Here is a 22224-nt window from a genome sequence, read left to right as displayed (position 1 = left end):
TCTGCTAACTTTATGTGTTTTCAGATTCAACATCAGCTTCAAACAAAGCCGCCTTATTGTGGATATTTAAGTCTTGAAGATTATCTGGGGGACTAAGAAGTTCTTTCTACTTGCCACTTATCTCTAGTTCTTGAAGTAGCAATGACCTTCAGACAGCTTTTTACTGTCCTGTACCAAGGAAGCCTCAATGAGCCAGTCATTCAGTTTATGAATGACTGAAATTCCCTTACTCTGTTTTTATATATATTTTAGAATGAAAGTAAAGAGGAGAAATTGACAGGGAAGTAGCAAACATCATTAATTCAACAACAACAGAAAGTAAACATAGGTAGGTCTGGGAACTCCTGGGCAACTACCCCAATGCACTAAAAGCAGGATCCATTTTACTGTGTTATTTCTAGGACTTCCCCGGTCCCCTTTTAGGGCAGGTAAAACATTGACTTGAATGCCAAGACTCAGACAGTAGTGTTCTGTGGCAAAGAGAGCTACACAAAAGAAAGCACTAAGATACTGCAGGGAGACATGTGTATCTGCATAATACATACTCAAAACGCTCTATTTTTTCAAATTAAACTGAATGGGAAAAAAAAACAAGGAGCAAATCAGAAAGCGAGGAAATGTGCTGAGAATAATATATAAAGCAGCACTTGTCCAAGATAGAAGATGACATATCTATTTCACATAGAAATACCCAATAACCAGGCTAGAAATAGTCAATGTTTATCCAGCTTGCTCTCAATTGCTCTTTCTGGGATCCCCCAAACCAGAAACTACCTAAGAATTGAAATCTGGCCTCTGTTGATCAGAAGGGTTTGTAGAGTTAAAATATCTTTGTAGAGTTAAAATAGAGTTAAAATATTAAAATATCCTGAGAGAATTGAAGCTAATTAGTAATCTACTTCCTTGGCCAACTTGCTCAGGAAGAGATTTCGATAAATGTGCTAACACACAGTTCCTTGTAAGGAACAGTTAACTTGCAGGTCGAAAGCAGAATGAATATTTTGGTGTCTTGAAGTGTAACAAAATCTGAATTAATTTTAACGTTCTCTTCCATTTTGCCCACTAAGAAAGTTTCAAACTTTCATTGTACTTACTGAAAGAACACTAAGGAGACAAACTTCTGTCCAGCTAAATACAGAAGCAAATCACCACAGGGGAAAAAGAGCTAATTCTTTCTGTAAAATAATCAGCATTTTAAGAAACTGATCATAAAAGCCAAGAATTTATATTACTTTACCTCTAAAAAAAAAAAAAAATCTCTATCCAGAAAATAATCACAAAGCTTATCAAATAACTTACCTTCTTCATGTACTCTGTGACTGGGTTCTGTTGCAAGAATTCAGTACTTTCTCGTGTGTAAAATCTCTCTGTGTCAGCAAGAAACTGAGATTCAAAGGATTCTTTATAGACAGTTAGTGTAGGTCCTTTTGCAAATGCATCCTCTTCATTCAGCCCCAGCTCCACTACGCGCACACACACAAAAAAGGCACGTAATGACAAACTTGTCATTTATGAAGTGGTCTCTTGCAAATAAACCGTTACCCTCCTAATTTACATGAAAGTAATCAATTGGGACAGTATCAGCACCACGTTTTCAAAACTTTTTTAAAAGTATACATTTATTTTGCATTTAAAACTAAGCAGCACAAGACATTACTCAAGTAAACCACACTTTTTGATACATTACAAAATGGATGATAGCATTTGGAAAACTTCACTATCTCAAAAGCTAGTTCAAATTCCCCTTCCATTTTTTCCTCTTAAAGAGTTCCAGTTTAATTAATTAAAAAAAAAAAACCTATGCATATAATCTGGTCATTAAGCTGTATGGGAAAACTCTCAATTTCATGCATATGGGAAAAAAACAATCCCACTCCACTTTGTAAACTATTATGCTTCCCACCCTTCCAGATTTAGCACCTAAATAACAGATTCATAAACAATGAACACACTTGTCTATCAGTTGCCCTTTCAAGCATATAATCAATTGTAATTGTGTCAAGTGTCTCTACAAACATGGAGTTAAACAATATAGAAAACTTTATTTTACTGTGAAAGTTTTACTGGGTATCCAAAGAGGCGAGATGCTACTTCTGGGCTCTGATAGGGGATATATATTTATTTATATTTAAGAAAGTAATAAAACCTTAAAGAAATCTCATTTACCATACGATTGTACAACTCCACTGATCAGCCTTGTATTGATAGTTTCACCATTTCTTTCCTTTTCAATCAATTTCAATACAGCATTTGTTACCTTAGAAAACAGGGATTAAAAATAAGTCAAGCACAAAGCAAGCATCTGGTAGGTCAAATACAGTATTTAATCAGGAGTGTATTCCTACATTCAAGACAAGTCAAGCCCCCTGAGAACAAAATTTAAGGACACCTGGACATACAAAATTCCTACAGACATCACAGAGTATGCTACACCTTTAAGTTCTACAACGTAATTACAGTCCAATTAGTGGTGAGCTGTAAAAGGGTATGAAAGTGCTTAGCCTTTTTAATTTCAAGAAGTACCTTCTAAACCAAACTTCTGTTTGTTTTATTCCTGATATACAAGACAACTTTGCAGTAAGAGCTGAACTAACCACCTGTACTTCACACAAAGAAAGCCATTGGCTTATGCTGATAAATAATGTGTAGTAACTACCATTCCTCTAAGCTGAAATCTAGCTACTATTTTTGTAATATAAGATGGTCTTTTCATCATGAAGTACTGGGAAATAAGCATGAAATCAATAAGCATAAATATAATATTTTGTTGTGATTTAATGTCTTGGTTTCTATTGTGCTGATTCACTGATTAAAAATATTTGGTTGACCTGAATCTCCTAGCCATCAGTGTTAATTTAAAGATTCACAGTAACATTACAAGAGATCAAAATCCTAGGCCTGTCACTGTTCTCACACAAGCTTGACTCTCAAACCTTAAGACATGAGTGTTAGCCTGTACTCCTTCCTGGCTTGGAAACAGCTGAAGTGGTCACTTTAGTTAGGACGAGCCCCCTTAGCATTTTGTTCAAAAACGAACAAAGAAACAAACAAGTCAAGAGTCCTCTCAGCAAAGAGAAAACAGAAAAGTCTTAGTATCAAGGTTCAACTACACACACAGAGAAAGGTCCATTCCCCCCAAATATTTATCTTTTTAACATCACAAAGGAGAAGTAGAAGGCTCCCTTTTATTTTCTTCCCACCCCATTCTCCTTGAAACAGTTACTAATATATAAAATTAACCCTATAAAATAACACTAAAGTTTAACATATACATATATACCTGCTTATTTAACGGCCTGAATAAGCAGTCTCTCCAGGTCACCAAGGCAAGCTAGAAGCAAAGGAAGGGAGATGAAAGATGGAATAAAGGAAATATTTATATATATATACACACATATACATGCAGGATAACCCCTTAAGGAAATCTCAAATAGTAAGCTAAATAATCAGAACTTTTAAAATTATTGTATTTTGGCACAAATATTTCTCATGCAACAAGACTGTTTCAAAATAAAATTACCATTTGCTTTATTACTAACTTTACCTAAGATGTCCTCTTTTCTGACCGTGATCCACTGCCAACTCTGAAAACTAACAAACCCTGCAAGTTACTTTGACAGCATGCAGCTTATTTTGCTGACGATTTTCAGGCTGACACAGTCCCTTAGCATTAGGCTAGTGAAGTTAAGAGGGAGGGAAGTAAGGATACCAACTACATAGGATAGAAAAACAAAGTTATTTTAGTGAAGGAGTAAAATAACACTTCACCTTCCTAATGCTCACCAGCAAAGAAAATAACTGTCCATTCAAAAAAAAAAAAAGTACTTTTAGTTATCCGAGATACAGAACTTCTGCTATGTTCTTCCTTGTTTATATTACTTTACATTACAAAAAAAAATCATCAAGGCCACATATCAATCTTTCAGAGCTGTACCAAAATAATTTGTATTATAAACCAAATGTTGACTGAATCTTAGCAGCTTGAATGCTAAAAAATCTGTATAGATATATTGAAGTCAACAGAAAAAAAAAAAAAAAGCACTTTACATCTCTATTCTTTACTTGAAACACTTGACTGAATTTTAAGTGGAATGACAAGGCCACTGTGGCTGATGCACACAGATAACAGTATAAACAGCCACTGGTACTGGTAGTCCCAATACACACAAGGCAGACTGAACATCTCCCAGGTTTAGAACCCATAGAATTTTTATAAATATACTGGGGTGGGAGTATGGAAAGGGGGGAGATTTCCACTTTGCCCACTTTTTCAAAACTTCTGTGAACTTCATACAAGTTTCAAGGAGCAATTTGCATGATGATAACAAACATGACAGATGGAATGGATAAATCACTCCAAAAAGCTACATACCGAATAAATTTCATATATTCCTTTACGACCTTCATCACACTCACGACGAACCCAGTGTCGGTTGAGGTAGGCACATATCCCATTCAATACTTTGCTTGAAAACCTATAATCTTCCCACTGTTGAGTGTAGAATTTCAGCACGCTCTCATCCATCAAATCTTCACCATCCTGAAATAAAAAAAATGTTTACCAGTACTGTTGGGTAATTTTAAGGTACAACCAAGATATATAAGGGTGTACAAACTGTCTGTGTAGACCATGCAGTGTATTTCTAGGAAATGTAGTGCTAATACATTTATTTCTATATTAATAAAGCGCAAGGCCAGTATGAGATTTAGAAATTAGAACACTGGTAAAAAAATACACAGCATAGACAAAGCTCCAGAAGACACTCCTGTCCCTCCTGTCAGAGAGAGGAAGAGGGCACCACATTATAAACAGATAGAGAGACAGATGAATGTGCAAGGTAAAACATGTGAGTGCAGTGGTAATGCATTCAACGTGACAAACTCCACAAAATACACCACCCAGTCCCACTGCTGCTACTGGGGGAGCTGAAACAAGTTGAGTGTGGATGGGGTCTTCTCTAGGACCTAGTCAGGTAGTAAATGGAATCCCCGAATTCTTCGTATTAATTCATATGGGTATAGCATCATATTTGTTCTTTTTACAGAAAAAAAAAAGAAGATAAAGTTGTAACAAATGGAAGTTCAAGTATCTTTCCAAACTGGACTACTACAGCTTGAATGGACAAGGGAATAAAACCAGAAGTGCATTCTGGATAAGACCTTAGACACCTTTTTGCAGCTGCATAAATTAATTGCACAGTAGACTTGATATAGGACACCAAGAATTCTTTTATTATTGCTCAAAACTGAAATCCCAGAATTAAAACAATGGCTCCTTTCCAAAAGTAACTAGGAACCATTCTCTTACAAAAGCAGTCCAGCATCTGCGCTATTAATAGTTTATTTATTAAATTAAATTCACAGCTACCATCAGGCATTTTCAACATTACAGGCAACCATTTTTTCAGCATTACTAATATGCTGATTAATTGGTTAGAAAGTCTTAACTATTCTTGTTCAAGATAAATGACAGCTTAGATGGCATATAATGTTACTTCTATAAAACACAGAAACACTGCTTTGGCTTGAAGAGAAAAAGCAGCTCACAGGTACACTTAGCGACTGATCTATACCCAAGGTAAAGCCACAAAACTTTCTAATGGCGAGAAAAAAAAGCAAATTTCAATATCATTCAGTTTACCTCCAGTGGCTGCTTACACCTCCAGGTTTTTTTGATACAGCTTTTCTCAACGCAGCCCATATTACTACTACCAATGCAGATCGATCTAATGTCCCATCTTACCTTAAGGAGATTTGTCAAGTAGTTCTTCAGAAATTCTTTTAGCCGTTTGTACAATTCCAGACCAACAAACTGAGCACCTCCAGGTGTCTGGCCCTTTTTTGATTTAGAAGGAGGTACTCCAGCTCCCCGTGCTTGATTAGACTGGTGTACACTAGTACAGTAGTTATAAACATGACTGCAAGGAAAGTTAAGGAATACATATGTGCCAGCATGAGACATGAACAATACAATGAAAAGCAATATGTTAATTTCAATAAGCTATTTTCATATGATCACACATTACTTAACCATAATCATTACAAGATACATTAACCCACATAAAAATCAAACCAGAGCTAAGAAAACAAAGTAATTTTCAGCAGAACTATCTGCAGCAGAAATGTCAGATTGCCAAGTGCGCTGCAAATACTGATGCCAACATTAAATTTACCTAACACTTACTTAGCAAGACCACTAAGAAAACAAAGCAGTGGAATTTGCTGATAAGACTATTTTCAAGGTTTAAATGGAATTTATTTGATGTGTTATATTGGCCTTCTACAAGTACTTAAGCTCTCATTTGAATAGGAAGACGTTTCAACACTAACCTCAAGCAACATTCAGTAGTTGAAAACACAGGATAATATTTTTGCATTCTTTCGAACAAAACCCTGTATAAAAGATTTGGCCATTTAACACTGGCAGATGGGGCAATCCTAGAAAGCAATAATGGTGACACACACATACTCAAATGCACACCATCAGAGAACTTTATGATGAGATTCACCAACACTCAATTTTAGAGTACAAGTATAATCCCAATATTTAAGTACATGGTAGCAATAATTTCTCCTCTCACACTAACACAGTCCAGAAGACTTGCTGTATCTGTTAGCATAACATTCCAAGAAAACATTTTGTTTTCTGATCTAAACCATTCAAACATTCAGAATTCTTCCAAAGTAAAAAGCTCAAAACAGTTCAAATAAGGAAGCATCCTGAAAGAAACTGCACTCTACCAACAAGGAAAATAGGCTAGCTTGGTAGCACTCAAATTCAACTTGATGAGGACTCAGATCTGACAACAAAAGTTACCCTAATGACTCACCCAGCAAATTATTAGCCAAGAGGAATTAAGCTACTGAGCACTCACGCTTCTACTGACAATCTGAGGGCAGGCTTTTGAGTCACATCCCGTGTTAGAGAACATCGTATTAAGCAATGCAGAAGGTCTAATTTGGTTTAACTTGTGTTTTAACTAATGGGCCATACTTTAACCACTAGACAGGCTTCCTCCACAGTATGCCACATATTAGGAAATTAATACGTTGCTGAGGTTTGCCTTTTATCTTTCCCTTCAGAAAGACCAGCACAATATAATGAAAGACATCAGCACAATTAAATACCAAGGGAATTATAAACCCCAAATACATGATGCATAACAGTGATTATGAGCAGACCTGCTTCTAGTATTTAAACAGTAAAGCTCAAGCAGAAAAATCTCTTAAAATACCCAGTTAACTCACTTGCAATTATTTTAAAATAAAGCTTCACAAACAAATCACATCCTTAAACTGTGTTTAAGGATCAGCGCATCCTGCATGCGACCAGGAATGGGGCTCAAGGAAAGACTGCACACAGTCTATCAACATGTACTTGTTCAGAAAGTCACTGCATTCTGTCCAAAAGAGTAAGGCTTTTTATGCAAAAAGCCTAAGATTAACCCTTTTTGAAAACATACAGCATACATTTATTTCTTATTTGTTACCTCATCAAGGTGCCAGATAATTAGATTTCCCATTATATCAACCAATAACATAAAACCTTCACTTGTGCTTAGCAACTGAGCTTTTATCAGCCCCTTATCTCTACCAGCCACTTATTTCCTGGACAGCAATGATTTCTTTCACCTCCCAGTCATTTGTTTGTTCAAATTCCCTGGCACTTGCTACTTTTACCATCTACACTTCAATTTTGGAATTCCCTGTCCAAGTGAGGAACGCCACACAGCATAACAATTTTTCTCTGGATATAAAACTTTCTCTCTCTCCACAAACAAGAAAAGCAGGGCTTACCTCGCAGTTTAACTTTAAAATATTTAATATAAGATCCTCTGAATTGTGTATAGGAAGTCTCTCCATCATGATACAAGGAATTTAGGGCTGAATCATTAATACCCAATTGGCAGTCTTGCCTCCTTCTTCCCCTAACTCTCCTATCCCAAGTGGTTTTGAGCAAGCCTAAAAATCGAAGAATTGTCCAGAGAACGGATAATTCTTGCAGTTTTTTGTGAATACTGCCTTATAAAAATATTCCTTCTCTTCTTGCCCGAGAACAATCACAACAGCCTTCAGAAAAATAAAAGACCAAGGTTAAAGGACAAGCCTTTTTCTAACACCATACATTTTAATAGTAAAACCAGGACGCCTTATGAAGTAAACAGTGAGAGAGACTCAGGCCTTTTGTCCATGCCTGACAGTAATCAACTCAGAGCTGGAGTAAAAATATAACAGTAATGCCCATCTATCCTTGTTATTCCGGCTTGAGCCTTGCTAGCCCAAGTGTCCAAGACAGAATTTTTGAAATGCTCTAGCTTGGTTGTTCTATGCAAGTCAAACTGAAGTTAGTCTGCCTGTGCAGAAGGCAGTTTCTAAGTGTAACTCTGACATATTATACATAAAAGAATGCACTCTCACACTTTGTTTACAATCTGTATCCCCATCTGCTAAAGCCAACCACTGACAGAAAGACTGACATATTCAAAGCAAAATCAGGCTTGCACTGCTTACAAAGAAGTACATGACAGTCCGTCTGAGAATCACAAGCGGAACACTATGAGACGAATTCTTGGTTGCAGAAAGCAAACTAATCCCCTCAACTGCTTCATACGCTGGAAGCCGTATACATATCCAAATAACTACTAGGAAACATTTCTGTGGGTGTTTGCACAATTCTGCATAGCAATTCACATACTACAACAAGCAGAGATGTTAAATCACCAATAGACTAGTTTGCACTGCAGTGAAGCTGCACTGCTCCCCAAGCTTCTGGCTGCTGAACTTCAGATTTGGCCCAGCAAACAGATAAACCATCTACAGGAAGAATGGGTCAAGATCAATCTCCTCTAACTTCTACACCTTCCTTACAGTGAGAGAGAAATTTCATGTCATACTTATCTAAATTAAAATTTGACGTAGAAGACTGCAATTTATAAACTGATTCAGCATCGTGCTGTTTAAGATGAAAAATCTTTTTTAGAACTTTATTCTTCTCTGAAACTCTTCAAAATGGGGTATAAGCAGCAGCCAACGACAAATTAATTTTACCATCTTTGTCTTCAATACAATTTACAGTGCTTTTGACAACCTTGACTCAGTTTTGAAAGCTGGGCAGTGCAAAGGAAAAACAGAATTCCCATGCTGCCACACCAAAATGAATTTAAGGCCTTGTAGGAGACCATTTCCACTGAAGGAAATGATCCTGACACACAACCCACCTGGAAGGCTTAATTGCCACCTGCTTTTTCAGTAGTTCAAGCAGGCAACCAGTGATTTGGCCTGGGGAAGTGACTGCTGCTACAACTAAGTGTTGTCCCTGTTCCCAGATCCTTTGCTGAGCAGATCTGAACTTCTGTGTTGCACAGGGGAAGTGAAACAGACTCTTTCAGTAGTAGCGCACATACTTTTTGAGCAAGTACACCATCAACACACAATGTTGAGCATGCCACAGTCACCTCTAGTCTACCCTCTGCCACAGAGAAGTACCAAAATATTCCATACAGCATATTTTTTCCCTCTAGGAGTAAGTGCAAAAAGAAATTATGTGAGCAAGTATCAGTTTTGTAATTCAACACACAACAGGAACACACTCGGATTTTACACTGATGGGTGCAAATTACTCAGTTTTGCATGAGTCCCTCATCTTAAATTTTTTATAAAGAAAACAGTTCTGCTGAGATAACAACTGATTGCCCTTTCAGCAGCACAACTGGGTCCCCACAGTTTTTCCATTTTGCTATGAAAAATTAACTTCATTGGAATAGGTCTGCTTGAAGAACAGATATGTAAAATTAAAAGGAACTGAAAGGGAAGCAGAATTAATACAACATAGCACAAAGTGGGCAGAGAGAAACAACAACAAAGCTTTTGAGAAGGAGGAAGCGTGCAACAACAACAAAAGCTGAACAACTCTCCAACCAGAATTTCTCTCTCGTTACTTCTAGTCTCTATTGTAAAGATCAATTTTAGGCATAAATTCGCTGTTTCACAGATCTACAGCAGTAATTAACTCTATGCTGAGTGCTCTGTCACCTCAACAGCTGGCATACAGAACAAGCTGAGATTAGTTCCACTTTTGCCAAAAATTTGTACTTGCCTAGATTACACCAAAAGCATACAGGAACAATATATAGAAAGAGAATATATAGGAAATGTAATACTGAAAATACTGATAGGAAAATTGCTAGAAGAGTTTATGGAAGTTTGGTATTCTTGTAAAACCACGTCTAATACAAGCAATATAGCTTACTATATTTACTAGTTAACAACTTTATATATTTTCTTCAAAATTATTAAAGCCATTTCAACTCCCGCATGTCCAGATTAGGCTGTGTGAACCTCACAAAGCCACCTCATGCATAAGTAAAGCTGCTAAGAGAAGCGGACATGCCTATATGACTTTAAAGTTTCTTAAGTCCAACAGATGAAGGAATTTTGCACAAGTTTTTGAAATTATGAGGTTGCCAAAAATCAATCGCTTTTCAGAACAAGTGCTTTAAATATCCACGCTTCAGCTTTGTGAGGAGCAGCAGTAAAACAAAACAAAACAAAAGAAAAAACAACCCAGAAACCTTCATTCTTTTCAGGGAGGTATCAGCAAGAGCCTATTTCAAGTATGTTCAGTTTGTCATCCAGTAAGGAAGGGTTACAGGATACCCCAACAAAGCAGTTCAAAGAACACACACAAAATAAAGACCTTGCCCCCAACCCCACATGTTCTCCATTTGTGCTTCAACGCATTTTATTCTAAGATCAATTACACATTGAGAGCTTTAGATCAGATACCACTGCACTGTTAAACCATCCCCATTTTAGTCAGAGAAGGACTGAAGCAGAGACTGAAGGAGCTATTACAGCATCAGCCAAGCAGCTGCTATGAAAATCTGGGCATAACCAAGCTCAGACAAGTTTTTGCAAGTCTGAGATCTGAGAAACTTCTAGCAAAAGCCTTCTGAAGACTAACAGATAAATTCTTGTTTCCCTCTTCACGGCATAAACTCAAAACAATCACAGAGAAGCACTGAGTTACAAGGAAAACACAAACTCTCAAAATCAAGGGCATATACAAAGTATACAGTCTTTATGCCGGGAAGCGCAAGAACGAACATAACTGAGGTTGCTTTTAAGTTTAAAGCTCTTTGCATTGACAGAAGTTGGTTTTGTACAAAGTATTCTTGGTTACTATAAAAAGGAAGTAGAACAGCAACTAATCATTGTGGAGAAAACCTAAAAAAGGAATTGATCGCATTAATATAAACATATTTTGTGCTTCTTTCAAACTAAAGGAGGAATTTTTATAAATATACACAAAACCATACAAGCATACGTACCTTTCCACACAAGTGTATTACGTCCCTTTCAAACACACAAACAAAATACATTTACTTCTACTTTCACGTTTCACGCAAGCACTAGCTGGAACATGAGAAATGCTATGAAATATCATATTGGATATAAGGAGGGTTAATACCAGCAGACAGACAGTAGAGGCTGCTTTGATGTATGCAGTGCGACCTTAATCAATTTGACATTAAAGTGACAGGATAGCTTAGAGTGAGAGAATCTCAAGAGAAAGTGGAACAGTTTGAGGTTTAAAAAGTGCATACCCTAACACCCCAGTATCTTTTTTTGTACAAAATAATGTCTTCAGGAAAAAACTCCTACATACCATGCTGCCTAGTAACACCAGATTCATGTGATCAAAAAAAAAATTCTTACAGTTTTAATATATATCTGCTGATCTAAAATACAGGAATTCCAGTGAAAACCACTAGGACAAGGATTGCAACAAAAGCAACCATAAAAGACCTTAGCAAATGGATGCCAAGAGAAAAGCTTCATGGTTTTGTCTGGGCAACATGTACTACCATTGCTGAATCCATCCACAGGCAAAAGAATAATAAATGTATTTATACATTCTATTTTATAGACAGATTATCCTGAACCATCTGCTATTTTAAAAATGTAAGCATACTGCACTTTATTATTTTATGTTTAACGTGTTTTCCTTTACCGCTTTCTAGTATCTGAGAAAAAAAATCTCACTTACAAAACAGATTACAGTAATCTTTTGTGATGTACAATTACTTACATTTGGTCCAATGGATAACCCGTAACTACCACTTAGTTAAAATAAGTTAACAAAATTGAATCACAATAAGAAAATTCAGAAACTAGGAAAATATTTTTCATAAAATAATGAAATGTGACAGAACAACCTAACCTTACTTTAAAGCACTTAAAGCAATTACTTTTGAAAATAATTACTGTGGCTAATAATGCAACAATAATATAAGAAACACATTTTTTAAATCCAATTTAAAATATAAGACTCGAGCAAATTTTAAGTCATAGTAAATTCAGCCACTTTACTTCAAAGTTTCACATAAGACCTATACGACAATTATGTCAAACTACTCAAATGTCTTACAGGAACCACTGAAATCAATAGCATGATTTTTATGTACATAACATTAGGAAGACTTTGAAAGATAATTTTCACACCACAGATACACTTTTTACTAAAAAACCACACCTTCCATAACTGTATTCTCTTCTTCTCATCAATAAAAACGTTAAGATATCTTAATGTAGATTAAAACCTTATTTGTTGTAAGTTAATGGTACTTGGAATCTTTAAATTCTCTTATTTTTCCCAGTTGAATTTTCATTAAATATTAAAACGTGACAAGAAGGTTCCTCTATTCCTTATGGGCATAAATTAACCACCTGTCTACAAAAATTCCTTAAAGATGCTTCTCAGATTATGTTTTGTAAATCAAGACAGTGAAAGCATGAGTTTATGCCAAAATAATTTTGACATTTCAAATAAAAAGTACACACATATGAAATAAAAGTCCATCACTAAGCCTTCCATTCACCAATCATATCTGGAAATTGAGACGTTGATGTGTGCTTGGAGGAAGAAAATAAGAATCTCAGAAAGTTATTCAGCTTTCTGTGTAAGCCACTAAGAAAAATTATGCTACGTTAATATAGTGCAGGAAATTTTTCCGATAGTCTAATACTTGGCCTGAGAATCTGCTTAAGATATGTAAAACAAGAACAGTAACAAAATCCTTTCATTCTCTCCCCTGCAGCATTTAAATCCAAGTGCATGTAAATCCCAATTCATCCTCTCACACCATGAGGCCTGAAGAAAATAAACTGCACACTCACCATATGATTAGTTTAAAAATCAGTATCACTTTCTGCCAAAAAAAAAAAAGAAAACTAGCACATGATGTATGAATATTTTATCATTACCAAATGGAGTTTAAGAAGAGGTGGCCATAAAGACAATTGACTTACAGCAAATAAATGTGAGCAAGCTGAGTAAGAATAGTTCTAATAAACAAAGTAATAGGTCTTCCACCAACAATTCAAAACAGAAGCTCACAACTTCCTACACCCATGCACAGTTCTCTCTCAGACAGACTAACTGGCAGTTTCCTCCAAACAGACTAAATGCTATGGAGAGACATTCTGTATACATTGATACTACTATTTCATTACTCCTTGACTAACTGCAACAAATGGGGTTCCTTTTTTGTTGTTGCAGAACAGCAGATTGAACTCGCCCTTTTGCTTAAAGTAGAGAGAATTACTTCTGAGTGAACCACCCTCTTGGGTGCACTGTACCAAAACTTGCTGTTATCTTCCCAGGTTTCACAAGTGACTTTATCACTGCTCTAACTTTGACTCTTACAACCTAGTCCTGTTGCTAGCAGCCTCCAAATTAATTGCCACTAGAGGAAAAACAAGGTAATAAGGCCTTTCCCTCAAAACATTAGTAATGCTGTTAGGTCTACCATTCATACTATTCCTATTCACTTATTTCTCTTTTCTACATGAAGTCAATGCTTGGCATATAATTCTACGCTAGCCTGCAATACAGCCTGTTGCAAGATGTTAGTTACGACTGCAGAAGCTGCTAGGTTCTTCAGTACTAGAAATAACTTAATTGTCTGGGTAAGGGACAGAAAAGCATCCAGGTAAAGGATTTCATTTTCAAGAATCTCATGGGGTGATGGAGGGGGACGGGACATGGGACACAAAGACAACAAACCACACAAAAACCCCAGTCTCATCTTCCACAGCAAGCACCATTACAAAGGAATTCTCTTTCTATATAGAAGTCATAAATTCTCAATAGGAAACACAAAGAACATGTGTCAGAAAGTAATTAAACTACATCAGTACATTGACCTTCATAATCACATAATGGGTGGTAAACAAAAATATCACAACTTCTGTAAAAGACTGCTCTTCTGGTTAGGAGCTTTGGCATAGCTGGCAGGGCAAAAGCAATCACAAGAGTATACACAATACTGCAAAACATTTGGTGATCATCTGATCTGAGAAAAAATACACCCTGCAATCAGCACAAATGAATCTAAATTAGAAAGATTAGGGATGAGGATCTTGAGAACCACCATTCAGAAACAAGATTTCTTGGTTGATCTCTGCAGTATTCTCAGAATGAAGGGGAAAAAAAACACCTTAAGTACAAGCCCTGGCCTCTACTCAAAGACTGTATTTAGTCTCTCATAAAAAGAGACACTCGGAACAAGGAGAATAAGTGGAGGTAGGATGGAGGTCCAACAAACAATTTGAACTGCCTAACTCTTCCAATTCTTGCCCAGATTAACTTGAACAAGGGGTAACAAAAACTTCCATGTCTCCAATCAATTCTAACTGAAAAGTCGATACCAGATGCAGTAAAAATTAGAGGGATGAAATGGAACCTGCTTCACAGGAGCAATACCCAAAAAAAACCAACCCAACCAAATCAAGCCAAGGAAACCAACCCTCTCCACCGCACAAGATTTCCAAACGGCTGTCACATCCATCAACCTTGTCAGTAGGACTGAGCTTCAGACCAATTATAGCTGCATCTGAAACTCATCTGCATCTGTTTTGTTTTCCAAACCAAACTGTTTGAAAGGCTGAGCCTCCTCAAATAAAAGTGCATCAATCAGCTAGACTTGCTGTACGCAAAGACTGAGCAAATAAACGTGTTACAGATACAGCATCTGAAAAGGGAGTAATCTTTTAAGGACAACTTTTGAACATGTGCACTTGGTGTAGGACACAAAGTGCATTGTTATCTTCATAGTACATTAAAAACTCTGAGCCTAACCAGCATCAAATATTCTGAGTTATCAGACTATTATATTAATCCACAAGTGAAAGTCAACTGCCAAAGTTATCCACTAAATGAATTCACTTACAGAAGTAACAAAAACCATCCTTAGTTTTGGACCAAACAACTCATAGAAGCAGCAACAAGAAGGAAATGAGTAGTTAATATACAACATATCCCTTTTACAGCTTCATCCCAAGAATATTTGAGAACATCAGAAGGAGAGGAAAAAAAAGCAAGTGTTTTAACATTACTATCAAGAAGTATTTAGTCTTCATCTGCCCTTCTTGATGAACTCACTCAGAAGAAAAACTCTCTCCAAGGTTCTACTACATGTCAGATTTCTATCAGACATTCAACCTTTGCACACTTGTTTCATTCAGTCAAGAACAACACTGAACCTAGCACTACAAGAATTCAGTCATTTTAAGTCTTAGGAAAAGGTCTGACCCTAAAGCAAATGTTATTTCATCTTCCCATCACTATTTAAGAAGAATCCTAGAAACACCACGCAGACTGATCAGGGTTTTTCCCCCACCCCCCAGGAGCATGGATTCTGCAGGCACAGATAAGATTACACAGCTACTATGAGATTACATGTGCAGAAAACAAAAATTTTATGTTTCCTTAGAAAGCCAGAGAACTACAGAATTAGTTGCTTTATAGGCTTCAAGCATTCCTTTCTTTTATAAAAGCTCTGTCCTTTCAAAAAAATTAAACACAGACTAAAATTTGATATGCAATTCCAAATCCATGGCAACAACAGCTTTAGACCTTAACTTCTGAATCAGAATAACCTTTATTAAAAAACACTAAAAGGATTTCTCACTTTCCAAAGTCCTGAATTCAAACACAAACTATAATACAGCAAGAAGCACATCTCTCCTTCAAATTAATTACAAAAGATCCTTACACACTACATGACAGAAACAAGTTTGCTACAATCTTCCAAACAGTACTGCAGCACACATGTACAAGGATGAGCACAACCTGCCTTTAGCATCTTATAACAACTCCCAGAATGGGGAGATACTGGGAAATTTCAATAGCTCTCTGATGCAAGGTAGTAATTAAAGAGAAATCCACTGGGCACATTCTCACTACAGCTGAAAAACTGTAAAACAAACTCAAGCGTAAAGTACTACTCTGAGGTTGACAAGAGAAAAATTTTCCAAGTAACCAGATGTTATTACCAATAAGACCTGCAGCATAATGCCAGTGACTAACATATGAAGGAAAAATAATTTCTATTTTCTTATGGTGTATTGTGAACTCAGAATTAGGCCTATTAATAAAACCACTTTAAACATCTGCTCTATCAAAGATAATAGTAATCAAACCTGAAATTCAGAGGTAGCCATAATTATGAAGACAGTTTTCCAGACAACAGAATGTTCTTGCTTACTTGCCAGTAAGACTAAATATAAAAGGCTAATCTTCAGAATAAAATATATTAACAGCCACTAAGGCAAAAAGTTTTGAAGCAATTTTGAGTTTAGATAAGTAAAAAGCTATATCTAATCTACTAACAGTGAAAGTATTAACTGGCTTAGGCATTAGGATACGTGTAGAGTTCCATGTATCTGGATTTTGCCATGCTTTGTCTGGTGTAAACCTGTTGAATTCCAGCTCTTAGGTCATCCCATATCTGGTCAAGACCAATCTGTTTCAGTCCATGTGGGTTCTGACTCCTATTAGATGACATTTTGTATTTCATGTAAAGTCTTCCAGTGCAGCAGCCTGAGATCTGGTTATTCCTCCATCAGAATCACAAGTCAAGTAACATTCTAAACTCAGTTGCAGCAACTCAGTGAGATATTCTTTACATACAAAGAGTGATGTTTCCCAGGAAGATAATCTGCAAAAGGAAAATAAAATATACATGTTATATGACAGTCCAAATTCATTCACACTAGAGAAAGATACACGGTTAACGATTTCACTGAAACATTTTCATTTACACAGATGAGAAATATGTTGAGATCTGAAATACCAGAACCAAGGAACATAATTTTGCAATTCAGCAATCCTCTACAAAATGTGACTGCTACCGCCCAGATCTGTCCAAAGCCTGTAGGCACTTAGGTCAGTGCTGCTGACAACAAAACCCTAACGCTAATAAAGGAAACATAACAGTAAAAATCTTTCCAAGCAGCAGACACTATCCTACTAGGAAGTGTTTCCTCTCTACATAACAGTAAAACTCCAGTACTTCCAAACAACTCAGGCTTCTGTGGTAACTACTCATGGTTTAACAAGAATCCTGCTGGATCTCCAAGATTATCCAGAAGATACTAAAAATAACTATTCTTCTTTGGTTATCAGTAACTCTTCCAGACTTGAGATTCTATTACAGGTAACCTGAAAGTCCCAGGGGTTTGGGGAGCAGAGGATTTTTCTACCTGGTAAACACATGCTTATCATGTCTTTGCTAAGCAAATGAACACCACTTCCTTCAATACCATCTTACCAGCAAGAGAATACACCTCCAATAATAGCAGGAACAAAGAACAGCTAATGGAGCGCACAAAATAAAGACTGCATGAATTGTGAATGAAAGAATAAGAGTAAAAAAATTCACTACTCCCATAAGTGCTTAAGCGCAAAAAGTTTGGGAGGTATTGAAAAGATGGTTATCAAATCATCAGCCTCATGAAAAGACAGAGTAGTAAAACAGTCATGTGGAAAGGACTGCTGAGAATATCAAGCAGAGAAGATCCATTTTTACAGAAGTTCTTAAAAATATTTTGCCATTTTAATGTCTCATCCACCATAGCAACAAAATTAAGAAGATGCCCGAAAATGACAAAGGAGGTACCCACAGTTTAAAAAAATAACCCATAGATAACAGAGTTGCAGTAAGTCAGGACCAACTTACTCTTACTACAGCCTTTCAATAAAAAAAGGGGGCTTATAAGAAAGATGGAGAAAGACTTTTTATCATGGACTGTAGTGACAGGACAAGAGGCAATAGCTTTAAACTGGAAGAGGGCAGATTTAGATTGGGTATAAGACATTTTTTTACAATGAGGGCAGTGAGACCCTGGAACAGGTTGCCCAGAGAAGCTGTGGATGTCCCATTGTGGAAGTGTTCAAGGTCAGGTTGGATGGGGCTTTGAGCAACCTGACCTAGTGCAAGACGTCCCTGGCCAGGGCAGGGAGGTTGGACTAGATGATCTTTAAAGGTCCCTTCCAGCCCAAACCATTCTATGGTTCTGTACCCTAGAGCTCATTCACTGAAATACTCAAAACATGGTGAAACACATAACGACTTTTTTGCCATGCTTCTATAGACAAGTATACCGCTTTATGATAAACCTGTCCTGTAATGGAGCCTGCCGACCAAGGCTCGCCTGAACCCTTCTGTAATTTCAAGGATAATATAGGCCGAGACTTGAGAAATCCTATTATTTGTTTGATCTTTGAGCAGCAGAAAATAAAGAGATTCTTTCAGGACCGACTGTACTTCATAGGTGCTTTGTCACAGCCACTTCTAGGCTACTGCATGTTCCAATCCAGGGTTCACACTGTTACAGATTAAGTATTCTGTTATACCCTCCCTGACTCCCACCCAATTATTTGTAGGACTTACCTTCTGTCTTTTCTCCTTGATCCCAAGAAGACCAGTTAAGATCGAGACATTTCTTCAGTTTTTTTTAGTCAATTACTGTCTTACTGCAGAAACACAGCAGTTACCACTCCTCATAGTCCTTTACTGTCCATCACCCATAAGAATGTAAATCTCAAGCTCTAAGTAGAAAACACTAGGAATTATTTTCATTATGTCAATCTAAGCAACAAGGACTGTCTCATTTCAATCGAACTGCTTCTGTAGCTAGATTTTTTTTACATGAACAAAAATTACTTAGAAGATTAGGTGGAAAACCAAGAATTCAATCAATATATATCTTATAAAACACACACTTAAATTTTAACTTTGCCATTCTGTTTCTCTAATTACAGCAAACTGGTTATCAAAGACACATAGGAATAATGCACCATCATACATAACTCTGTTTGTATTTAACTCCTCTAATTTCCAGAAATTGAACCTGCTGCAGTACTAATAATGACAGAGTTCAACAACTGAGCAATGAAAGCCAGAAAGAACAAAGGTCCACAAGTGGCCATTTGCCTTTACTGAGGGAAAAGCTTCGTGCACATTACACACCCACAATCTTGGACTACGATCTTAAGTCAGCACTGCAATACAAAGCAAGAAAATGAATTTGATGTCTACAATCCAGGAGAGAATAAACTTTTTGGTTCCTTTATCGGGTACTGTTTGGACTTCCCACTCAAGCAAGAGAAGGCATGGTTATGAATCTACAACTCTTCTATGACTGCAGTATGTGTAAAAAGTAACTGACCTTTACTTTCTTACAGATCTGCAAAAAACAAGCAGCCTAGAACGAGAGTGCATTTTAGTAAAAATATTTTGGCGTAACTAATATGAAATACTTCCCTGCTGTATAGAGGTTCATTACAAAAGGCCAACCCCTTGCTAGCTAGCAGAAAGCATAATAACCATTACAAGACTTCACAACTGGGCCAAGGTCCCTTCCCAGACAGCATGCAGGGGGGAGCGACAGCCAGGGCTCTTACTCAGACATCTCTCCAGGTGCCAGTAAGAGGCAGCCACCCTTCTATTGCAAGCAAGTGGTTACCAGCTGCCCAGTGGGTGGGGAATTTCCCCCTCTGTGATGATAGAAATATTTAACTTTCTTCTCTAAGCGTCTACAAATACTGGTGCTCTACAGATACTACCTTTTCCCATAGTCCTTTAAACTCATGGTATTCCTCAGTCATACTTTAGTAATTTTCCCTCCCCTCCCCCTAAAGTAACCCTCTATATTTAAGTCAGGATGTAGCCACTAAAAACAATGCCATGAGAAAGAACTTAATTTTTACTTTTATTTTCTCATGCAGTCCACTACGTAGAAATCTTTTCTTTATAAGCAATAAAGTCCACTATATTTGACATTACCTCACTATCCCTCCCACTATATTTGACAACATTACCTCACTTGGCTGTATTCCAATTTTAATTTCACAATTAAAGACGTGAATACAGAATGATAGTATCATGACACTAACTTCCTAGACTCAAATAATTTACTTCTTCCAGTTAGTACTAGTTAATACAGTTGGGAAATAAAGCAATAGATGAATAATGCTATAAACTACTACTAATTTTTTGAAAATTTATTCATGTGCAGAAAAATAGAAAGGTAATTATTACCTTAACAGGAGTGAAGTTTCACTACATAAGAATACTTTAACTACAAAGCTTATTTATGAAAGCAACCATTTGTACTTAGTGGTTAAACTGAGCTATGGTGTTATATGCATAGAGAGAGGAGGGGTAAACCAAGGCTTTGTTACTTAGCAAAGTTATTATACACAAAACACCGAGTGAAAATATGAAGTCCTATTTCATGTGAAAAGTGTACATGTAGTTTTCAAAATTATTTTTTGGGGATTCACGTACAGAAAACCTCTTCTAGGCAAACAATTCTGGAAGGTCAAATCGAGTCCGCAGTAGTTACACTGCATCTCTTTACCCAATGTCCTGATTGCTAAACTTCTAAACTCTCATCTTGCTCTTTATAAGTTTATCACTTCTCAGTGCCTGGGCTGTACGCAGCTGCTAAGAGCAAGGTGCCCTCCCAAGAACCGTGAATTGCAACAGGTAAATTAAAACCTCAACGTTAAGTCATAACCTTTACATCAGGGAGATCTCTCACCTGAAGTGCGGTTGGTGAGACTACACAAGCCAGTCTTGAACTGACCATCACAATGGTTTCTCACCCAAACAGATCAAACTTACTGGTGACCTCCCTCATGGACAGGACCACGTGCCCAAGTCGCAACATCCGCTCTGTTGCTGTGGTCCAGAGAATGCAGGTTTCATTGTATCTTCAGGACCAGCTACATTTACATGCAAAAAAATTACCCCTGCAGTTTCCAGATTATATATACACAATTTGATGCAGCAGTACTCAGTGTGTGTTCAAAGCCATCCTATCTTTCACACCTGCATTCAAGCACTGCAGTTAAAACACAGTCAAACAAAACTGTCATTCCTGCCCATGCCAATTGTCAAAAGGAGGTAATATTTCTGTGAAAACTTTAGAACAACAGCCTTGAAAGAGAGCGGGAAATGCTATTCCCTCCTTTTCATTACTGTGGGGGACATGACATGACTCACCTCATATGCAAGGAAACACACCAAATTGGAAAACAGTCGGTTTGGTTTTATTGGTCTAATAATAAGTGGTATTTCTTTTAAATTTCCCATCTGAGGAAAATGATGTGTATGCCAAATGAGGCCTATAAGGAAACCTGAAAGTTAACCCTACTTTTATCTAAAAAAATATAGTAAAACCCACTGGATTTACAGCATCTCAAGCCACCTGCTGAATGACTACCTCATTTTTATGTCCTAATACAAGATAACTTTCAGCTTCACAGCTCCAAGGCTTATGCATCACCTGTTGTTCTCCTACAAACATTTATTTCTGAACTACGGATTTCAAGATAGCTTACTTCAGTAATTACAGATAGAATTTGAAGTTATCACCTTCTTGGCCTGGTAAGAACTTATAGGCCCAGAGCAAAGTTTTCCAGCTGACCCAAGAGCTCAGATAGCATTTTTTTTAAAGACATTCAGTAGAGAGGCACAGGACCTAGACTTAGTAATTTCCAAGTATTTTATCCCTTGTCTAATTTCAAACATGAGAAGAACAGTCTTGCCACATCTAACAGTGTGAGCTAAGGTGACCAGATTTAATCATACTTTAAAAACCAAAACGCATTAAGGAAGAGAAGCAAATTTCACTAATAAGGTATGGTGGAATGAATGCTATTAAAAGCAAGTCAAAGACTTTTAGTGTTAAAAAGGTTCTGAGAGTGAATCAGAATTTCACCCCTGTCCACTGCCTCTATCCATTTTCTAAAGCTGAATGCAAATTTCCCAATAACAAAAATTCAGTACAAGCTCATTTGGACACTGGCTACAGCTTGACATCTTTTGTAAAAACTGATGCACTAACCATGTTCATGTAAATGGCCACTAC

At 36.9% G+C, this 22224-nt stretch overlaps 1 protein-coding gene across 2 annotated transcripts in view; it reads right to left on the bottom strand.

The window, feature by feature from the left end:
- The window catches only part of CUL1 (cullin 1), a 54232-nt gene that overhangs the window by 20950 nt on the left and 11058 nt on the right, over window positions 1-22224 (bottom strand). The window contains exons 2-8 of one of the 2 annotated variants that reach the window (XM_075083762.1): window positions 18738-18895; window positions 16711-17003; window positions 5744-5918; window positions 4373-4540; window positions 3281-3331; window positions 2167-2257; window positions 1300-1463 (exon numbers count right to left, since the gene is read on the bottom strand). In XM_075083762.1, coding sequence (XP_074939863.1) covers window positions 1300-1463; window positions 2167-2257; window positions 3281-3331; window positions 4373-4540; window positions 5744-5918; window positions 16711-16862 — 801 coding nt within the window. In that variant the 5' untranslated portion in view covers window positions 16863-17003; window positions 18738-18895. The remainder of the gene's footprint in view (window positions 1-1299; window positions 1464-2166; window positions 2258-3280; window positions 3332-4372; window positions 4541-5743; window positions 5919-16710; window positions 17004-18737; window positions 18896-22224) is intronic. The other variant, XM_075083761.1, reaches the window with a different exon arrangement.

Source organism: Phalacrocorax aristotelis, chromosome 2, assembly GCF_949628215.1.
Source record: "Phalacrocorax aristotelis chromosome 2, bGulAri2.1, whole genome shotgun sequence".
NCBI lineage: Eukaryota > Metazoa > Chordata > Aves > Suliformes > Phalacrocoracidae > Phalacrocorax > Phalacrocorax aristotelis.
This window is presented reverse-complemented; position numbering and strand designations above follow the sequence as displayed.